The 21,086-nt window shown below is 43.0% G+C and overlaps 1 protein-coding gene across 1 annotated transcript in view; it reads left to right on the top strand.

Annotated features, from left to right (window-relative positions):
* CLUH (CLUH binding protein of NUMT mRNA) overlaps positions 1–21,086 on the top strand; it is a 112,262-nt gene that overhangs the window by 54,958 nt on the left and 36,218 nt on the right. Inside the window, exons 6-10 of the mRNA XM_087717186.1 lie at positions 616–770; positions 2,677–2,802; positions 4,308–4,455; positions 9,968–10,060; positions 14,785–15,479. Coding sequence (XP_087573312.1) covers positions 616–770; positions 2,677–2,802; positions 4,308–4,455; positions 9,968–10,060; positions 14,785–15,479 — 1,217 coding nt within the window. The remainder of the gene's footprint in view (positions 1–615; positions 771–2,676; positions 2,803–4,307; positions 4,456–9,967; positions 10,061–14,784; positions 15,480–21,086) is intronic.

Here is a 21,086-nt window from a genome sequence, read left to right as displayed (position 1 = left end):
GTTTGGAGCCTGTGGTGTTGAGAAAATGGTCTAAAATTGGAGGCTTTGGAAACGATTGAGAACAGAAAGACAAGTAAAGACAGATAATTTGGGAATGTATAGGAATTATTGCTGCTCTCCCCATGTAAGGGGTAATATACCAACTGGGAGCTTTGGAATTCACCATTTTAATTCAGAAGAAGTGCAATAGCAGTGGACTTAGCAGTGGACTTATATACCGCTTCATAGGCCTTTCAGGCCTCTCTAAGCGGTTTACAGAGAGTCAGCATATTGCCCCCAACAATCTGGGTCCTCATTTTACCCACCTCGGAAGGATGGAAGGCTGAGTCAACCCTGAGCCGGTGAGATTTGAACCGCTGAACTGCTGATCTAGCAGTAGCCTGCAGTGCTGCATTTAACCACTGCGCCAAGTGGCTGGAATGCAGATCCTAACTATCAAAAGTGGAGAGAAACCACAAGATCATTGACTGGTTGGTTGGTTGATTGATTATCTGAATTATTTGCATGGTACTTTTGCTTTTTAAGACATTCCCAAAAGGGAATTTAAATCTCTTATTCGCTTTTAAATTTTCTCTCTTTATCTCTTCCCATAACCCTCCCCTCCTGCCCCCCAAGCCTCTGCAGTGCCTAAAAGTCCTAACTATGAGTGGCTGGAATCCACCACCTGGCAATCGCAAGATGCACGGAGATCTCATGTACTTGTATGTCATCACGGTAGAAGATCGACATGTCAGCATTACCGCATCCACCCGAGGTTTCTACCTCAATCAGTAAGTAGCTAAATATCTGGGGTTTTTTTTTTTTTTTGTCTGCCCCCTTGTCAAAGGCCAAATGTTTTTTTTTTTTAATGCTGAGTCTCATTTTGGGGCCAATTCCATTTGGGAGGCAGTCTGTCCCTCTTCTTTGGATGCATATTTGAGCTTTGACTTCTCATTGATTTTGGGAGACAGTCTGTGAGACGTTACATTAAGTTCACACTGGGGGTAGAATTTGCCATTTCTGATTATTACCATTTTCCTCCCAAATGCATCATTTTTCTATTCGAATTTGGAAGGTCCAATATCTTTTCTGTTGTTGCTGGGTTTGAATCTCCTAAGCTGATGCTTCTACCACCAAAATGCTGTTCATTGACAGCGCTCCAAAGGAAGGCAAGATCTGGGTAATCTTTTTGAAAGAAAGAAAGAAAAAAAAGAAGGCATTTTAAGAGATAAAATGGGTTTCTTGTGCATCTGCAATACCAAAGACACCTATTATTTTTTCCTTTAAACTAACTGCCACATTTGGACCCAATTGGGTTTCGGATGGGATTTTGGGCCACAAAATGAATGCTGGCAGGTTGCAAAGGGTTCCCGTACCACTATCTTTGCACCACCAAGTCGAGGAAGCAGGGGCAGGCCAAGAGAGCATCAGTTTTTGACAAACAGGTACTCCTAGACTTACACCCTAGTTGCTTAGCGACTATTCCAAACTACAGTCAACTCAAAAATGGGGACTCACAATTTGGATTTGAAGCACTAACAGTCAGGCCCTCTCCATGGTCACACCATGGACCTATTTATTGCCATTTGCTGCATCTCTTGGTCACATCTTTGCCTGTGCCAACTGACACTTCCGGTTTTTGGGAAAACCATTACCCTAGTGCAGGGGGTCACCAGCCCCCGGGCTGCGGCCCACTACTGGGGCATGGCCTGTTCAGAACCGAGCTACGTGAGCAGTTGACTGGTGTGTGAGTGTCCCTGCAACGGGTTGGTGCACAGACGCACCAGCCCACTGCTTATGCGTGTCGGTTCCCCCCTCCTCATCCCCCCCCATGAGGCCTCCGAGCCCTAAAGATTGGGGACTGCTGCCCTAGTGAACCATTGGTTTGTTTAACAACTAACATTTGCTTAATAACTGCTGCATTCACTTTATGACTTGTTGCATTTGCTTAATGAGCCCTGCAAAAAAGGCCACAAAATTGTGACTGATCCATTTGATGACTGTCGTGACATACAAATATAATAGAGCCTGCCCATTCCTATGGCAAGAAGTACTCATATACTCAAAGAGCCAGGGGGCTGAGTGGAGAAGCTCAGGAGTGTTCACCATGGATCTGTTTTTGGAGGACTTAGGATGTTCCCCTTGAATCCTGAACTTCCAAGCTGTGTAATGTAATACCCTGTTTCTCCCAAAATAAGACCTCCCCAGATAATAAGCCCAATTGGGCTTTTGAGCGCACATGTGCTGAAATTAGCCTTCCCCGAAAATATACCCTCCCTGAAAATATTGCAACACAGCAGCAGCCATGAGGTGATCACGCTCACCGCCTCCTGCACCTCAAAAATAATAAGACTTCCCTGAAAATAAGGCCAAGCACTTATTTCGGGGGTCAAAAGAAAATAAGACCCTGTCTTATTTTCAGGGAAACATGGTACTTCTTTATAGAGAGGTCAAATTGGCATTCACAAACAGGTTAGTGGAACCTGGTTCCCCATGAAAAACCATTTGAGTTGAAGAGTTGAGTTGATCAGGTGCCATGTAACACACCTGTTATATCCAGAATCTGCAGAATCAAAACGGGGGTTGATTTCTGATTTGCTGAATGGCTTGGTGACTTGGTTTTTCTCCCCTCCTAAAGATTAGGCTGTGGTTAGCTGTGGCGTTGCCACTAAACATCTTCGTGTTTCTTCCTTGCAGGTCCACAGCTTATAACTTCAACCCGAAACCTGCTAATCCCAGCTTCCTCAGCCATTCCCTGGTAGAGCTCCTGAACCAAATTAGCCCCACTTTCAAAAGAAATTTTGCAGCTCTACAGAAGAAACGGTAATTTTTCTCTATTAGCCTTTTATAGTCGCTCTCTTCCCCCCCTCTCTCCCTCCCTCTCTCCCCCTCCCTCTCAGTCTCTTCCTCTCTCCCCCTCCCTCCCACTCTCACACACACTCCCCTTCCCTCCCTCCCTCTCATTTTCTCTCTCCCTCCCTTCCCCTCCCTCTCCCTCTCTCTCCTTCCCTTCCCCTCCCTCCCTCTCACTCTCTCTCCCTACCTCCCACTTTCACACACACTCTCCCTACCTCCCTCTCTCCCTCCCGCTCCCTCATTCCCTCTCTCTCTCACACACACATACACACACCCTTTATGCATTCCAGCTGATAAACATTTTTTTTTATTTGTTGTTTCCTTTCCATTCTTTGTGTTACATTTTAGCATTTTAAGGATGCACATTTTAGCATTTTAAGGATGCACAATTTATTATTTATCAGATGTTTATCCCTGCCTTTATTACTTCATAAGTAACTCAAGGAAGTGCACATACTTGTTACTCCTTCCTTTTTCCTATTTTCCCCAACAACAACAACCCTGTGAGATAGGCTGCGCGGAGAGAGAGTGACTAACTCAAAGTCACCCAGACGTTTTTCATGCCTAAGGAAGGATTAGAACTCACAGTTTCCTGATTTCTAGACCAATATCTGACATGAAACTTGCCGTTTATTTATTTTTTACATGTTTGTTTGTAATTCTTGCTTTTTGCTGGTAGAGAGCACCCAAGGCAGATAACATAAAAACCCAGCAAAAATACTTAACATCTCATTTCAAAACCCACATTGAAAAAGCCTATCTGGAGAATTGTTATTATTATATAAACACATATGCAGCTGAATCATTTAGGCTCTTGATAGCATACAACAATAAAGTACAGTAAGAACTTCCACAATAAAGTAGGAAGTGTCAAACTCAAGGCCCATGGGCCGGATCCAGCTCGCAGGGTGTTTAGATCTGGCCCGCGGGGCTGCACTGGAAACAGCAAAGGATTGGCCTGCAGTGCCTCTGCCAGTGAAAAAGGAGCTCGAGAGGGTCGCAGGTGGCCCTCCCCGGTCTCCGTTTTCAGCTATGACAGCCTCCTGCAGCACTTTGCCAGTGAAAATGGAGCCTGGGAGGGCTGAGCACAGCCCTCACGAGCTCAGTTTTCACTGGGAGACTGCTAGCAAAACAAACTACTAGCGAAAGTGGCATTTGATCACAGGAGGGATGTTGAGCTGGCCACGCCCAGCATGGCCACGCCCACCATGGCCCCCTGAGGTCAAACACAACCCTGATGCGGCCCTCATTCAAATCGAGTTTGACACCCCTGAACTAGAACAAAACATCCACAGTAAAGGAAAAAGAAAAACAGGATTTGTGAAAGAAGAACCTCACAGTCAGCCCAGTTACCACAACTTTTAATTCCATTTTTAAACAATCTTAGTTTGGAATTTGTAGGCTATTGGGGGGGAGGGGGAGGTGTGTTTTAGAAGAGTGGTAATGATGTGTTTCATTTTATTCCAAACCAGGGTCCAGAGGCACCCACTAGAGAGAATATCCACCCCCTTCCAAGTATACACATGGACAGCTCCTCTAGCCGAACATGCCATGGATTGTGTGAGGGCAGAAGATGCGTACACCTCTAGACTGGGCTACGAAGAACATATCCCGGGACAGGTAAAGACACACCGGGCTTTGTGGATCTCTTCATTTACTTTTACAGTTTGTCTCTATGTTCCATTAATTCTTACGGTCTGTGAGGCATCTTCTGTTCTGAATCCACTGCCCAAACACGACTAAACCCTCTGAAGTGAACTCAAAGATTCCTTTAGTAGGAGTGCAGGCTGACAAGTTCATCCAGCAGGGTGATGAATACTTGTCTGCCACATCTGTTCATCTCCGCCCTCTGCCTTTTATCCCCAGAGCTAGGGTGGAGCTTCAGTTGCAGTGGTGGCTCTTCCATCCCAGGGATCGGCCCGTAGGTTTCCACTGCTCTCCTCTCCTCTGCCTTCTACGCGTCCGCGTTTCAGGCACTGGACCCAGCTGTTCCTCCTCTTCTTCATCAGCCACCTCCAGACCTGGGACCAGTGGTGGGTTTCAAAAATTGTTTGAACCTACTCTGTGGGAGTAGCTTGCCGCCCATGTGACCGGATATGAAGATGCCGACGACACTTGTCAGAACCACCTTCAATTACCTCACACACAGCACTGGCATGCATAAGAATATGATGTCAACTGGTTTTTTAAAAGGCATCTTTGGTTTGCGTTAAAACAACTTCAACACACGCAATGTTCTGATTGCACCACAAACGCAGTAGTCATCCTTACCTTTCACAGAGGCACTGAGTTTTATAAATATGAGCATGATAGTGTAGAATAATCATATCCAAGGACCAGTGGTGGGTTTCAAAAATATTTGGAACCTCTTCTGTAGGTGTGGCCTGCTTTCCGGGTCCACTGGTGGAACCTCTTCTAACCGGTTCTACCGAATAGGTGCAAACTGGTAGGAACCCACCTCTGCCTGGGACTGTTGACTCTCCATCTGAAGGCTGATGGGTGGCCCAGGCTCCACCTCTGTCTCTCTGTCTCTGCCAGCTCTATTTCCTTTTCCTCCTCAGAGCTTTCAGGTTTCCTTGCCGCTGACCCTGACTCCCATGCCTCCACCTCTTCCTCTGATTTGGCTGCCAGAGGAGCTGGCAGCTGACAGGCCACCAGACCTTTTAAGTCTCATGAGGTAAAAAAAATTACTTTGAGAACCAAATGTCTTGAGGCCTGACGAGACCAAAGGAAAGCTGATAACCTCTGGGCAGTTTCTTGTTTCTAATATAATTAAAGATCAGAAGGAGAAAAGGAGGAAGAAATGACGAACTGAAGACAGGCCTGTCAAAAGTAGAGCAGACAATCATGGTGAAAAAGGAAGAGCTGATGAATAGATGGCCTCTTCATATATCTCTCTGAACAAAGAGTGGATAGGAGATTGTCCACAAGTGATGGTTGCTCCCTTCTGGGACGCTACAAAACAAAAATAGGTTTTGAGCACTGGAAGACAAAGTAATAGACCTCTTGTTGAAACCCTGGTTGGCGTCTTAAAAGGACACTGGATTTGTATCCTTAGACTTTTCTAATCCCATTCAGAAATTGCTCACTAGCTACTTCTCAGCTATTAGAAATCTTTGGAGAGACAGATTTGAAAACTCTGGTAATTCAGTCCTTAATGAAAGAAATTCTAACTACAAGCTTCAGTTCTTAAAAAAAGAAATTGAAATAAACAGTAAAAAGCTTTTATTTTTATTTTTGAAAGTTATAAACTAATTAAAGGTCCAAATAAATTTGAACTAAGACTTTTGAATTAATTATAATGAATACTTCCCGTGGGAAAATTAAATTGTTTTGAATTAAAAAAACAAACAATAAGACTTTAAAAATTGGACACTAGACGGGAACTAAAGATTAAGGAAGAGCACACAAATATGATTAACAGCTACAGACTGATGCAAAATATTCTTAACACTGGAAATATTGAAGGACACTTTTTAAAAATTGAGTCAAAGGTTAATATTAACAATGTCAACAGAAATATCTGTCTCTAGGAATAGACCAAAAGCCATGAGAAAAAGCACAGGTTTTACCTGACAAGACATAGACTGAGTGATAGGCTACAAGAATTACATGGAAAAAGATGCTACAAAGACATTACAAAAGTAACCATATGATTTTTTTAAATAACTAAAAGGGATATGCAATAAACCAAGAGAATAACCTGGATAATTTTTCTATATTCCACTTATAAACTAAAGTTGTTAAAACTTTGAAGAATTTCATGAGAATGGATAAAGAAGAAATGAAAAAAAAAATCAAGTCCTGTGACATTATTTGAGTGGACAAAAGATTAAGATTGTTAGAAGTAAAAAAAAGAATATAAAGTTGGTTTATTAGATCAAGCTAATGTGGCAACCCCTCAAATATTGGAATATTGCTATCATGTCACCCCTAGTCTTTCCTTTCATCAAATTAGACATACCCACTTCCCACAAACAAAGAGAACAAACGAAGCAATGTTGTCATTCCAAATGTTGCAGGAATATCCAGAAAGCTCAGGAGGATTTTCAACCAACACAACATCCGTACACACTTTAAACCCAAGAATACATTAAAGCAGGAGCTTATCCACCCCAAGAATAAAAAGTCCAGATGCAAACTCAGCAATGTGATTGATGCAATACAATGCAATGAGACAGATGCAGATTATATATTGGGGAAATAAAACAATAGCAATATAGCAATAGCAGTAGACTTATATACCGCTTCATAGGCCTTTCAGGCCTCTCTAAGCGGTTTACAGAGAGTCAGCATATTGCCCCCAACAATCTGGGTCCTCATTTTACCCACCTCGGAAGGATGGAAGGCTGAGTCAACCCTGAGCCGGTGAGATTTGAACCGCTGACCTGCTGATCTAGCAGTAGCCTGCAGTGCTGCATTTAACCACTGCGCCACCTTGGCTCATTGGCTAAAACAATCACTTCACAAATCTATGTTACAACACAAGAGAAAAAATCCCATCGGGATAAGGTTCAGCGGCCTCTCTGCATCCGAAATGCAAAGGTTGTTCTTTTGAAGACAGCAAAGTCCACATTCTGGACAGAGATGATCACTGGCTTGAAATAGCAATAGCACCTAGACTTCTATATCGCTTCACAGTGCTTTACAGCCCTCTCTAAGCAATTTACAGAGTCAACGAATTGCCCCCCAAAATCTGGGTCCTCATTTTACTGATCTCGGAAGGCTGAGTCAATCTTGAACTGATCAGAATCGAACTGCTGGCAGTCAGCAGAGTTATCCTGTAATATTGCATTCTAACCACTGGGCCACCAGGGCTCAGAAAAAGGGATTAAAGAAGTTATCTAATGTGAAAATTGAACAGCTCTCTCAATAGGAAGTGGGGGGGATACGACACCACTTACCTCTTGTTTAGACACAGTCCTTTCAACCGTGACCCGACAAAAGGGCGAACGACAAAACCGTGCCTGACTCAACCGCGTCGCTAAAACCGCGGCGTCATCAGCGCGGTGACAACAGCGCGGAGACAACAGCGCAGAGACAGAAGGGCGCTTTAACCTAAGGTAAAGGTTACGTTTAGGGTTAGGTTTAGCGTTACGTTTAGCGTTAGGTTTAGGGTTAGGTTTAGCGTTAGGGTTAGGGTTAGGTTTAGCGTTACGTTTAGCGTTACGTTTAGCGTTACGTTTAGCGTTACGTTTAGCGTTACGTTTAGCGTTACGTTTAGGGTTAGGTTTAGTTTTACAGCGCGCTTCTGTCGCCGCGCTGTTGTCGCCGCGATTCAGCGCTCATTCGTCGGAGCGCTTTAGAACACATGGTTTTGTCACCGCGGTTTAGTTGGGTGCGGTTTTGTCATTCGCCTTTTTGTTGGTGAATCCTTTCAACACTCCCAAGAAGATTCCTCACTCATTTGCGCTCCGATTCAGGTGACCCTGTGGATATGTACAGAGAATTCCCTGAGGCCTCCATGACTCCCAGAGAGCTCACAACTCACCTTTAGAGTGCTAATGACCAGATGACTGCAAAGAATATAAATTCTTCCATTCCCCACCGTTCAATCAGAACCAGGGGTGGGATTCAGCCGGTTCGGGCGAAATGGTAATTCTGGTGATCGGTTGGCCCCGCCCACCCGCCCCTGCGCTAGGCCATCCTGTATTTCCTTTGTTTGAAGTCCAGCTGGTAGGCACAGCAGAGTGGATTGCCACACCTCCGCTGTTTTACTCACTGGGGGCTGCAGTAGAAGGTAAGTTTTGGAGCTGTTTTCAAACACACTGCAAGTGTGCTAAGCAGACACTCAGCGAACCGGTTGTTACACCGGTTGAATCCCATCACTGGTCAGAACTGGAGGAAGCTTCTTGGATGAGAAGCGAAAGGTTTTCAAGGAAACAAAAAACACCCACGAAAGTCCAATTGCCTTTTTCCAAAAGCTCCATCGAGAATCTCCATCGACCAAATTTTTTTTAAAAAACAAAAAGCCCACAGGTCTATTAAAATAACCATTTTAGTTTTGAACTGTTTCATCTTTTATTTTGGCACTCATTAACAGCTCTCTGCAGTCTTGAAAGGTGCTTTTAATGTATGAATTAAGGTTGTAATTCAGTTCCATTTCACCTTAAGGTCTTTGTTTAAGTGCTCATTATGTCTCCTTCCATTTAGTCAAGTGCTTTGAGAAGCCCTTTTAGGGACTAAAACCTTATTTTTTTTAAAGAAAAAGGAAAGTGTACTGATCCTTTAAAGCCACTTAGCGAATAAGAGTACATTATGTGGTTCACACCCCATAAATCATTGTTTTAACAGACCTCAATTAGCAGACATTTTTGCCGTTTGGATACTACACACATTTAACGTACCATTTGTTGTTTCTGATGTGGTCTTACTTTCTTCCCCATCTTTGTTCATCTGTGTCATTTGTGTCAGTTTACAATAATGCAGATTATATAAATCAAAGCAAATTTAAATGGCATATTTCTCACTCTCTTCCAATTATGCCAAACTATTTACTGTAGTATTTTTAGGAGCTTCTAAATTATGTTTCCCACAAGGTAATAAAGTAAATGCAAAAATATCATTTCCTGCCTTCTTAAAACAAAAGTTGCTTTGTGAGTGAGATGAGATCCCCCCCCCTTAAATTTGATATATAAATAAAAACATGAATAAAAAGCTCATGAGCTGTTCTCTTGCAAATGAGACACCTGCCCAGTTTTACAGCTGAGAAGCCACTATTTCTTGATCCATTTGAACTGGCAAGCCACAGATAATCCTGGTTAATACGGGAAAAAAATCAGAAATGGTATTCAGCCGGTTCGGACCAGTTCACCTGAACTGGTAGCCGAAATCATGGGACAGCTCTGTGCCGTCCTATTTAGGCACTTTTTAAGGCCGGGTGCGCGCGCGAGCAAAGCGCATGCACAGAAGGCGCCCGTGCGCCCGGCGAACGGGTGATAACAAAATGTGCAACCCACCGCTGGGTAGCTCAGCTCAAAAAGGAAACGTGGTTTGAAAAAGCCAGAAATTTTCAGTGAGCCAAAGAGAATAGCAGAGGGCCTCATTCTCTATTTCTGCCCAAGGTTGGAAAGTTGGTGTCTTTGTGTGTTTGCATTTAATATATTTCGCCTCTTCCCTGATCTCCTTTCAGACCAGAGATTGGAATGAAGAACTGCAGACAACCCGGGAGCTGCCGCGAAAAAACCTGCCGGAAAGGTTGTTGAGGGAGCGAGCGATCTTTAAGGTAAATTTCAAACCCTGCAGGAGAAATAGACAAATCCAGAAAGACGCAGCAACAACAAGCACAACCACAGGTTTCTAGTCCTTACCGTTATGAAGGATGAAACCTAAGTCATATTTTATGTCAGGGGTCCAAGTAACATCCCCCCCCCCCCCAATGAAAGAAGACTCCGAGGATTGAGTTTCCTCAAAGTTCCATTTTATTAGAGACGTCATGTTGGCACATCTGGGAAAACCCAAATCTGAAAGTTTCCACCCAAGTGAAAGTCCCTGCCCAGCACCCACATGTCCATCACATGGCCTAATCAGGCACCATCCAAAACTGGAGATGCCTCCCAGTCACACCATCGCAGCTGCAGGGTAAGGTGGCCTTGACTCTCTGAGAAAAGAATGTTATTTTGACTTTATATCACCCATACTCCATACAACCCCACTTCCCATTTTCCCACCGTAGAAAATGTGGCAGGCCTGAAGGCCAAAATGTAAAAGATGGCTTCCAGGTCTTAACATTTTACTTTCGTGCTCAGTGCTAAATTTGTCTGGTAAGGCTGTTTTTTTCACCAAGAGCATGGAGTGTGGTTTAAGGCAAGACGCCGTAACAAGATAAATTTGCTTCCTTTGGTCAATAATTAAAGTTTACAGGACTAATCCTTTCGCTAAAATCGGTTGGAATAAGCCACTGGATTGCTGAAAGCAAAGGTAAATTGCAAAAGGTTGGATATTTCTTGCATAAGAGGTGACCATGGGTGTTTTAGTCCCAAAGCCCTCAGAGTCTCATTAAGAAAGAGATCATAGGTTAGCGGTCAAAGGTTAGCGGTTTGTAATTTGGCATGCCAAAAGTTCTAAGATTAATCCTTCGCTTCCTCGGTTAAATTCCAGATAACGGGAGATGCAAATTGTCCATCTGACTGAAGGTGATTGAGAAGGACCCAACTTTAGCATCAGAACTGCTGCTTTGTCCAAAATTTAGTCATTAGGATCTCCAGGAAGACTTGGGGAGGGGAGGGGAGAATAGTAATGGCCACTGCCAGTCAGGGTAGGTCAAGAATTGGAAGACTAAAACTACTAGAATTAGAAGAATTGGCAGCCTAAAACTACGGAATTACAACTTGTTCAGTCTATGGTGGTTGGAATCGGTGGAAGGTGAAGTTACCGTATTTTTCAGAGTATAAGACGCATCCTCCCCCCCCCCAAAAGAGGGAGAAAATCTGGGTGCGTCTTATACACTGAATACAGCATTTTTTGCCTACTGAAACCCCACCCCTTCACGAAAATGGACGTGCATAGGCTTTGGGAGACCTGCAAAGTGCTCCTGAGGGCTGGGGAGAGCAAAAATGAGTGAAAAGCTAGCCGTTTTTGCCCCCAGCCCCCAGGAGCCCTCTGCAAGTTTTCCAAAGCCTGTTCTGCATGCTCTTTTTTTTTTTTTTTTTGCAAAAAATGGTCCCGTTTTCGTGAAAAACTGGACTTTTTTTGCTTCCCCACCCCCACCCCCAGGAGCACTTTGCAGGCCTCTCAAACTCTCTACATGCCCCATTTTTCATTAAAAAAATGAGGCGTGCAGAGGGTTTGGGAGGCCTGCAGAGTGCAAAAACCTTTTTTAAAAATTTGCCTCTTCAAAATTATGGTGCGTCTTATACTCTGGTGCATTTTATAGTCTGAAAAATACTGTATGTATACACCTGGAAGCTAATAGATGACCTATTTCAGCCGTAGGTAGTATTAAGCTAGTTCAGTCTTTCTCAATCTTGGCAACTGGAAACTTTACGATGTGTGGATTTCAATTCCCAGAATTACCCAGCCAGCGTGGCAGTAGAAGTGTATACATAGCCAGAATTCATCCACAGCCAGAATTCTGGGATTAGAAGTCCACGTATCTTACAGTTGCCACGATTGAGAAGCACTGAGGTGAATCACGCCAGCTTCTAAAAGGTTCCACCACAAAACTGCGTTCGACTAAAGCGCACTCGACGAAACCGCGTAGCTGACGTCATTACAGGGCGACAACAGCGCGGAGACAGAAGCACGCTGTAAACGCTAAACCTAAAATTAACACCTAAACCTAACCCCCCTAAACCTAATCCTAAACCTAACCCTTAACCTAACCCTAAACCTAACCCTTAACCTAACCCTTAACCTAACCCTAAACCTAACCCTAAACCTAACCCTTACCTTAAGTTGAATCGGCTTGCTTTCAAGGCGCTATTTAAAGCGCCCTTCTTTCTCCGCGCTCGCTGTTGTCGCCCTGTTGATGACATCAGCGACGCGGTTTAATCGGGCGCGCTTTAGTCGAGCGCGGTTTTGTCGTGCCACGCTTCTAAAATTCCTGTTGTTGATGCAGTGAATGATTTAGTGTCCTTCACTTAGCACCAAGGCCTTAGTACCTGAGCCTGATTCTATATATTGGAGGCCTAAAATGTAAAGGATAATAAAAAGCGAAATTAGGTTGTTCCCTTTACTTAAAAAAATAATGTTATTTCATGATAGTGTTTTTGTCTGTTATATCCTGCAGCTTGATAGGATGGAATCCAAGAAAAAGCTTTCTCCTTTTCATTGCGATCTTGGTATATCTTGGAGAATTCCTTTTTCATGTTGTGTTTTTTTTTTAATGTACAATTACCAAAATGCAAATAAATAAAAACAGGTATTTAAAAAATACAGCATAAGCAGAGGACTGTTGTGGGAAAAATAGAGGCTATATCCCACCATGAGTTGATCAAAAATAAAGCTAAAAGAAGAGAGGGGAGAAAAGACAGGAAAGGAAAGGAAAAGGAAGGAAGGGAAGGGATGGAAAGGAAAGGAAAGGAAAGGAAAGGAAAGGAAAGGAAAGGAGGCCATGAAAATGATTAGGTTTTTGCCTGCAATAGTTCTACTCCAGTTGGGCAACTATGAAAACATTTCAATCATTTTTGCAACCAAAACCAATTCTGAGCAAGCAATAGTCGATCTAAAAAGAAAAGGGGATTGAGAAACTACCATCCGATGTGATCTACTGTCTCATCTGGAATGTGTTTTAACCATTTGAGCCCTCGCTTAGTGAATAGGAGAGAGTTTAACAAGGCTGGGGAAGGGCAGGGAAATGATCGCAGAGAGACAGGTGAATGAGCTGGCAGCTGATCTCACGGAGGGCAATGTAGCCCAGGTGGCCAGAAGCCTGGGAAGAAACTTTTCATTCACAGAGCTTCAGCTTTAATTATACCTGAAGCTGGGAAAGTGATCCTAGTGTTTTCATGAAGCCGTATTCATCCTAGCCTAGCATTAAAGGAGCTTTGCTAAAATCTGTGCTTGCTTAATCTTGCCCAGGTGCATGGGATTTGACAGTGTGCTGCGCAGATGTGGTCTCTGGGATCAGTGTGCAAATACAACATTTTTGATTGACAGCAGTCATCCAGGGTGTCAGGTAGTGGTGGGATTCAGCCAGTTCGCACCTATTCGGGAGAACCGGTTGTTAACTTTCTAAACAGTTCGACGAACCAGTTGTTGGAAAAAATCTCCTTTTGTTTCTTTCCACTTTACAGGGCTAATCCTGTAAGGAAGGCAGGAAGGAAACATTCTGGTGTTGCTTTTAGACTAATCTTGATTGCCCTGCTTCCAGAAACTGCCTCTCCAGTTAACACTTATTACATTGTAACAGCTAAACCAAAGCACTCATCGACTTGAGTGACGTTGAGTTGGTCACACCCACCCAGTCACATGACCACTGAGCCCCACCTACCCAGCTGCTCATTAGGACAGGGAACCGGTTGTTAAATTATTTGAATCCCACCACTGGTGTCAGGGTTCCAAATAGCATCCAAAAGTAAATCAGAGTCTAAGGCAAAGTATTGTTCAAAGTTCCAATTTATTAAGAGAGCCATGTTGGCACATCTGGGAAAACCCGAATCTGAAAGCTTCCCGACTTTCCCCACCCAGTTGAAAGTTCAAGATCTTTCCCCCACACCCACAAGTCCATCACATGGTCCAATCTCCCTCTGCCATGCTGGCAGTTCCACCCATCCAGTTCCGGTCAGGTGCAGAAGTGCAAAGACAAAGGATGACCTTGATTTTCTAGAAAGAATTTTGTTATGGCTACATCTCACTCCTACAATCCCCCCTCCCATTTTCCCATAATAGAAAAGGCATAGTAGAGTAATAGAAAGTGTGACAGGCCAAAGATCCAAAAGAAAAGATGGCTGCAGGCCTGACACGGGGTCTTTAACAGCATTTTCCAGTGAAGTTCTTTTTAAGCAAAAGCAGAAGGGTTGGGGTATAAAGACAGTCCTAACATACGGCCACAACTGAGCCCAGAATTTCTGCTGCTAAGCAAGACAGTTGTTGTGAATTTTGCCCCATCTTGCGACCTTTCTTCTCACGGTTGTTAAGCGAATCTCTGCAATTGTTCAATTAGTAACACAGTTGCTAAGTGAATCTGTGAGCTTCCTCATTGACTTTGCTTGTCAGAAGGTCGCAAAAGCTGATTGCATGAGACTGCAACCGTCATAAGTACAAGTCAGTTGCCAAGCATCCGAATTTTGATCAGGGGATCATGGGGATGCTGCAGCGGTCATAAGTGTGGGGAAACTGTCATAAGTCACTTTTTTTCAGTACTGCTGTAACTTCCGACGGTCACTAAATGAATTTTGTGAGTTGGGCACGCGTACTTGAAAACAGGCATGCAGACTATTTGATTAAACTAAGGAATGCCACCGTTCTTGCAATCTAGTCATCCTTTGATTGTTCCGTCCTTCCCAGGTTCACAGTGACTTCACTGCAGCGGCCACCAGAGGTGCGATGGCTGTCATTGATGGCAACGTGATGGCGATCAATCCGAGCGAGGAAACCAAGATGCAGATGTTTATCTGGAACAACATCTTCTTCAGCTTGGGTTTTGACGTCCGGGACCACTATAAGGACTTCGGAGGAGATGTGGCCGCTTACGTGGCTCCAACCAATGACCTCAATGGGGTCCGGACATACAATGCTGTGGACATTGAAGGACTGTACACCCTGGGCACAGTGGTGGTGGACTACCGAGGGTACCGGGTGACGGCTCAGTCCATCATTCCAGGCATTCTGGAACGGGAGCAAGAACAGAGTGTCATCTACGGCTCCATAGACTTTGGCAAGACAGTCGTCTCCCACCCCAAGTACCTGGAGCTGCTGGAGAAGACCAGCCGACCGCTGAAGATCCAGAAGCACCTGGTCCTCAACGACAAGAGTGAGGAGGTGGAGTTGTGTTCTTCCGTGGAGTGCAAGGGGATCATTGGCAACGACGGGCGCCATTACATCCTTGACTTGCTCCGCACCTTTCCCCCCGACCTGAATTTTCTACCTGTGGAGGGGGAAGACATGCCCGAAGAATGTCAGAAGATGGGCTTCCCCAAGCAACACCGGCACAAGCTTTGTTGTCTCCGGCAAGAGCTGGTTGATGCCTTTGTGGAACATAGGTGAATACCCTTGGTATTCCTTTCTCTTTTGCTCCCATCTTCCTACAGGCAGTCCTCAGCTTATAACCACAGCTGAGCCAAAAATTTCCCATTTCTAAGCAAGACTGTTGTTGAGTGAATTTTGCCTCATTTTACAACCTTTTTTGCCATAGCCGTTAAGTGAATCACTACAGTTAAGTTAATACAGTAACTCTTAGACTTACAACAATTCATTTAGAAACCGTTCAAAATTGAAACATCGTTGAAAAAAGCAACCGATGACCATTTTTCACATTTACAATCATTGCAGCATTCCTCGTGGTCAGGTGATCAAAATTCAGCTGCTTGACAACCGATTCATACTTATGACGGTTGCCGTGTCCCAAGGTCATGCGATCACTTTTTGCGTGATCAGTGGGGAAGCCAGATTTACTTAACAGCTGTATTACTAACTTAACAACTGCAATGATTTACTTAACAATTCTGGCAGGAAAGATCCTAAATTGGGGCAAAAGTCACAAAAATCTCACTCAGCAACGGAAATGTTGGGCTCGGTGGAGTTGATGACTACCTTGCACGAGATCACAGCCCCCAGAAGCTTCTAAATCTAAATCTAAATCTAAATCTAAATCTTCCATTCTTGGCGTGGAAAGCATTTGCAAGCCAATGGGAGGCTTGAAGCAATGAGATTTTGCTGCCCCAAAGTCTTGTTGGCTTGCAAACACTTTGGACGCCGAGATTGGAAGCAGGCAAAAAACCCGCGGCGGAGTGACTGCAGAGGAGACAGCTCGCTAGATCTTCATGAGGTAAGTGACCCTGAGCGGCGGGATGGGTGGGAACAATTGTGGGCACCCCACGGGAAGAAGCATGAAGTGTCTCGGTGGGTTGGGGGAGGCCTTGGGTGGTCTTAAGCAGGTAGCCTGTTCCATTGCTAGCTCCCCCCCACGGCCTTCCCCACCCTGAGATATCTCATGTGCATTTAACAACTTGTGCATTTGATTAGTGAATGCATGGGTGAAAGCACGGAATGATCACGTTTGTTTGACGTGATTCACTCCAACAAATCCTCGGGTTACAAATGTAATGGGCAGGCTCCATTATATTCGCAACTCGAGGACTATCCATATAACACTTCATGTATTATTAATCAAACCTATATGCTGCCCATTTCATCGGAGGGCGACTGCAGGCGGCTTACAGTTCATTCAGTTCATACGCACTTTGAAACATTAAAACAATACCTAAGGATCGTAAATTTAAATTTTCAATTAAATTTAAAACTAAGCAGGAAGGACAGGGTGGGGCGTTTTCTATCATCCACGTGCCAAGTACCGCACCCCCATTGGGGCCTGCAGGCACATTGGCATGAGGTTTGCTTCACGGCCTTTCGGAGGCCTTCAATTTTATTTGAAGGAAAATTCAGTTTAAAATATTGGTAAGCTTACTTTACACCTCTCATGATTTCCCACAAAACTTCAAAACAGCTGCCAATTCCAGCACCAGTGTAATTTTGTTGAGGTATTGAACATGGACCAAAGAATTCCAGTTTTGGATCCTCATTCAGCAAGGAGACGAGCTTAATGAATAATGAGATCAAGTGAAGACCTAACAGTTGTGTTTGTGCACAGCATCCTGTGTGTGGCTTATGTTAACAGTTCTGGTGGTGGCTTAGCAGGCTGTGTGAATTCAGCCATTTTAGTTAGCCAAGAGCCACATCAAACCTTGAGAATATGTTATTTCAGATATTAAACGCTTTGTCAGAAAATACCCAGCTTCTAAGTCTGACCTACCCTCCCAAAAGAATTGTGGAAAACAAATTAAGAAAGACCTCCCTTGAGCTCTCGGAAGAAAGAGGCAATAAAAATGCAATCACTAGATAATAATTTATTATAATAATTTATCAATAATTTATTATTATAATAATTTATCAATTTATTATTATAATAATTTATCAATAATTTATTATTATAATAATTTATCAGTAATTTATTATTATAATAACTCATCAATAATTTATTATAATAATAATTTATCAGTAATTTATTATAATTTATTACTTACTTGTCACATAGTACCTCCAAGGAATTTTTTTCCAAAATTAAGAGATGTCTGTGGAGATTCTCAGTCATCCGGTTATGATTGTCCCAAAGGACAACTTTATTCAAGAGGCAACTGGACTTTCTGGTTTTTCTTTGAGGACATTTTGCTTCTTATCCAAGAAGCTTCTTCAGCTCTGTAAGGGAGTAGAAGAAGGTCTAGGAATCCATGTTCCTCCTTTGAGTTTTCTGCTGCCTTTCTTACCCTTTGATGGAGTTCACCCAATGTCCCAAACCCTGAATCTAGGCTAGCAAACATGCTGTGTCCAGAATAAACTGAATCATAGCTTAAATCATACCGTAGGTGATGCAACATATCCAATCTCATTTTAACCTGGTGTGGTTTATTGTTATGAACCTAGTTACAGGTAATGCTCGAATCAAATGGAATCAGAATTTCCATTCCTAAGCAGGGAAGTTGTTAAGAGAGTCAAGGCCAATTTTATGACCTTTTTTTTGGGCCACAGTTGTTAAGCTAATCGCTGCAGTTGTTAAGTGAATCAGGTGGTTATTAAGCGAGTCCGACTTTCCCCGTTGTCTTTGCTTGTCGGAAATTGACTGGGAAGATTGCAAGTGGCAATCAAGTGACCACCGAATTCTGCAGCTGTTGTAAATACATATCAGTTGCCCAAATGTTGATCACATTAACACGAGGATACTGCAGTGGTCATAGGTGCGAAGTCATAAGTAACTTTCTTCAGTGAGGTTGTAATCTTGAACAGTCACTAAATGAACGGTTGTAACTTGAGGACCACCTGTATTCTCCTTAATTAGGAGTTGCAGGTTATGGTCGAGGTTCTGTTTGAGGTACATCTTGTGATTGTGCAACATGCTAACTGTTCAGAGATCTTAAGGGGGGGCATTTCTATTCCGAAAAGATTTCTTGCCTAAACACTAGTTGAAGCTTCCTGGAAGCTCCCAAAGCAATTAAATTTTAAAGTTATTAACTCAAAAGATAATTTAGAAAACAACCCAAGAGGGGGAAAAACCAGAAATACATTACAGATTTCACCTCTGCGTATTGTTACATTTATAACTTCACAGAAAAGGGAGGAAAAATGAAACTGCTAATTAAAATGTATTTATATAGTGTATTATTTACTGACACCTCATTCCAAAGGCAGCAAACAAAACATATATTACCAACAACATTTGAGTTCATAGATTAAAATCATACTAGTGTTTCTTAAAAACAAAGCACTTTTCATCTATAACACTTTCCAAAATTAAGGCTCCTGATATTCATTGGTTAGCAAAATTTCCTTTGCAAAGCTCTAAACTTCAACCATCTCAAATTAACCCTGGCTGTCTATTTTAGCAAGGTTTCTTTTTATGACTTTTCCCATAAATTAAAAGACATCCCAGCCCTGCGACTGAATATAAAATTGGTCGTTGCTCAATAAGATGGCCGTGTTTAGATAAACCAATATACAGAACTGCGATTCTGTATTTTTAAAGCAACATTTTAAAAAACTGTCCTCTGAAAGGATGGGGAACTAAAACAATTCTAAACCTTAAAATGTAACTCTGAACATTTGGGGACAATATTTCTGGAAAATTCAGGGACAAGAAGAGGCATGCTCATGCACCTGAAAGTATCAAGATAGCTGGAACCTCTGGGGGTCTGTCTGCACATCTGGTTTGAGCATCAGCAGCAGAAGTGGGTTCCTACCAGTTCGCACCTATTCGGTAGAACCGGTTCGTCAAATCTCCCGAACCAGTTAGAAGAGGTTCCACCAGTGGACCTGGAAAGCAAGCCACACCTACAGAAGAGGTTCCAAAAATTTTTGAAACCCACCACTGGAGGAGAGAGATACACAGAGAGAGAGAGAGAGAGAGCCAGCCAGCCAGACACAGAGAGAGAATCACATAGAGAGAGGGAGGGAGGGATGGAGAGAGAGGCAAAGAGACACACACACACAGAGAGAGAAAGAGAAAGAAAGGAAAAAAGAGAGAAAGAAAAAGAAAGAAAAAGTGAGAGAGATGAAAGAAAAAAAGAAAAAAGGGACAGAGAGACAAATGGGGAGAGAGAGAGAGAGAGAACACATGGCCAGCAAGCCACTCCCACCAGGTCACATGGCCAGCAAGCCACTCCCACAAAGGAGACCACACCCACAGAGTAGGTTCGAAATTTTTTTGAAACCCACCACTGATCAGTAGACAGGTTCATTTTCTAAATTCAACTAGCACCAATGGAGTTTTTTTTTTAAAAAAAAAACTAGTAATCAAGGAAGCAATGGTGTAGATTGGATATGATTTCTGTGCTGCATCTAATGGTGCTGTGATTTTTCAGGGGCCTCTGTGGCTCATGGTCAGAAAAACCCAGCTATAAATCAAATGATCAAAGCCAAGCCTCCTTTGGACACGTTTAAAAGGGGGGGGGGGTCATTCACAGCCATTTTGAGGTTCTTTTTTTTTAACCCCTGTTGTTAAATCCATTTGTCAAATTGTGAAAGTTAAAAGCCACCAGGTCCAGAAATGTTTCTCCATTCATTCCTGTCTTCACAACAGCTTTTTTTTCCCCCCAGTTGCATCAGTTAAACATCAAAATCTTAACTATTGCAGCTGGGAATTGGCCTAAGGGGGTAAGAAATTCATGCTCCAGTGAGCATAGAAAAGGCCACACCAAACTGTGAAGCATGGGTGTGACAAACAGGTTGGAAACAAAGAGTACCTTGTTTTAAGCAGTTGCTTGTCTTCAGGGCAGAGAATCTAGATCTAAAAGGGGGAAGAATCAGCTAAGATACGCGGCTTCTATACTTCTGAAATGATATTAACATGGAAGCAAAATCCGTCCATCATTTGAAGATAGGAAAAAGCAGATTTTATTTCAAACTTAACCACCGTTTTCAGAAAAGTGAGAGTCCGTAAGAGTTCCTTACTAATTAGTCCTTGACTTATAGTCATTTGTTTAATGGTGGTTCAAAGTTACAACGGCACTGTAAAAAGTTACTTATGACCGTTTTTCACACTTAACGCTGTTAAAGCATCCCCATGGTCACATAGTCAAAATTCAGGTGCTTGGCAACTGACTCATACTTACGACCATTGCTGTGTCCCAAGGTCATATGGTCCCTTTCTGTGACTTTATGACAAGCAAAGTCAATGGGGAAGCCAGATTCCCTTAACAACCAATTTAACCGTGTTACTAATGAAACCACTGCAGTGATTCGCTTTTCTTTTACACACACACACACACACACACACACACACACACACACATGATAGGTAGGTAGGTAGGTAGGTAGGTAGGTAGGTAGGTAGGTAGATAGATAGATAGATGATAGATAGATAGATAGATAGATAGATAGATAGATAGATAGATAGATAGATAGATAGATAGATAGATAGATAGATAGATTCTGGTTTGTTTTGTTCAGAAGTACCCTAAAAACAGCGAAGGGTCTGTTTGCTACAGACTTTAGGAAAACTTAAGAAATTGCACCACCAAGATTTAATTGCTTAATTACAGATTTAATCTGCAGCTTGATTTTGGCCTGGCTTCTCCATTTCTCCACCCCTAAAAAGATGC

Source organism: Thamnophis sirtalis, unplaced genomic scaffold (genome assembly GCF_051295495.1).
Source record: "Thamnophis sirtalis isolate CommonGarterSnake01/CBP01778 unplaced genomic scaffold, rThaSir2_p1.2 scaffold_6, whole genome shotgun sequence".
Lineage (NCBI taxonomy): Eukaryota > Metazoa > Chordata > Lepidosauria > Squamata > Natricidae > Thamnophis > Thamnophis sirtalis.
This window is presented reverse-complemented; position numbering and strand designations above follow the sequence as displayed.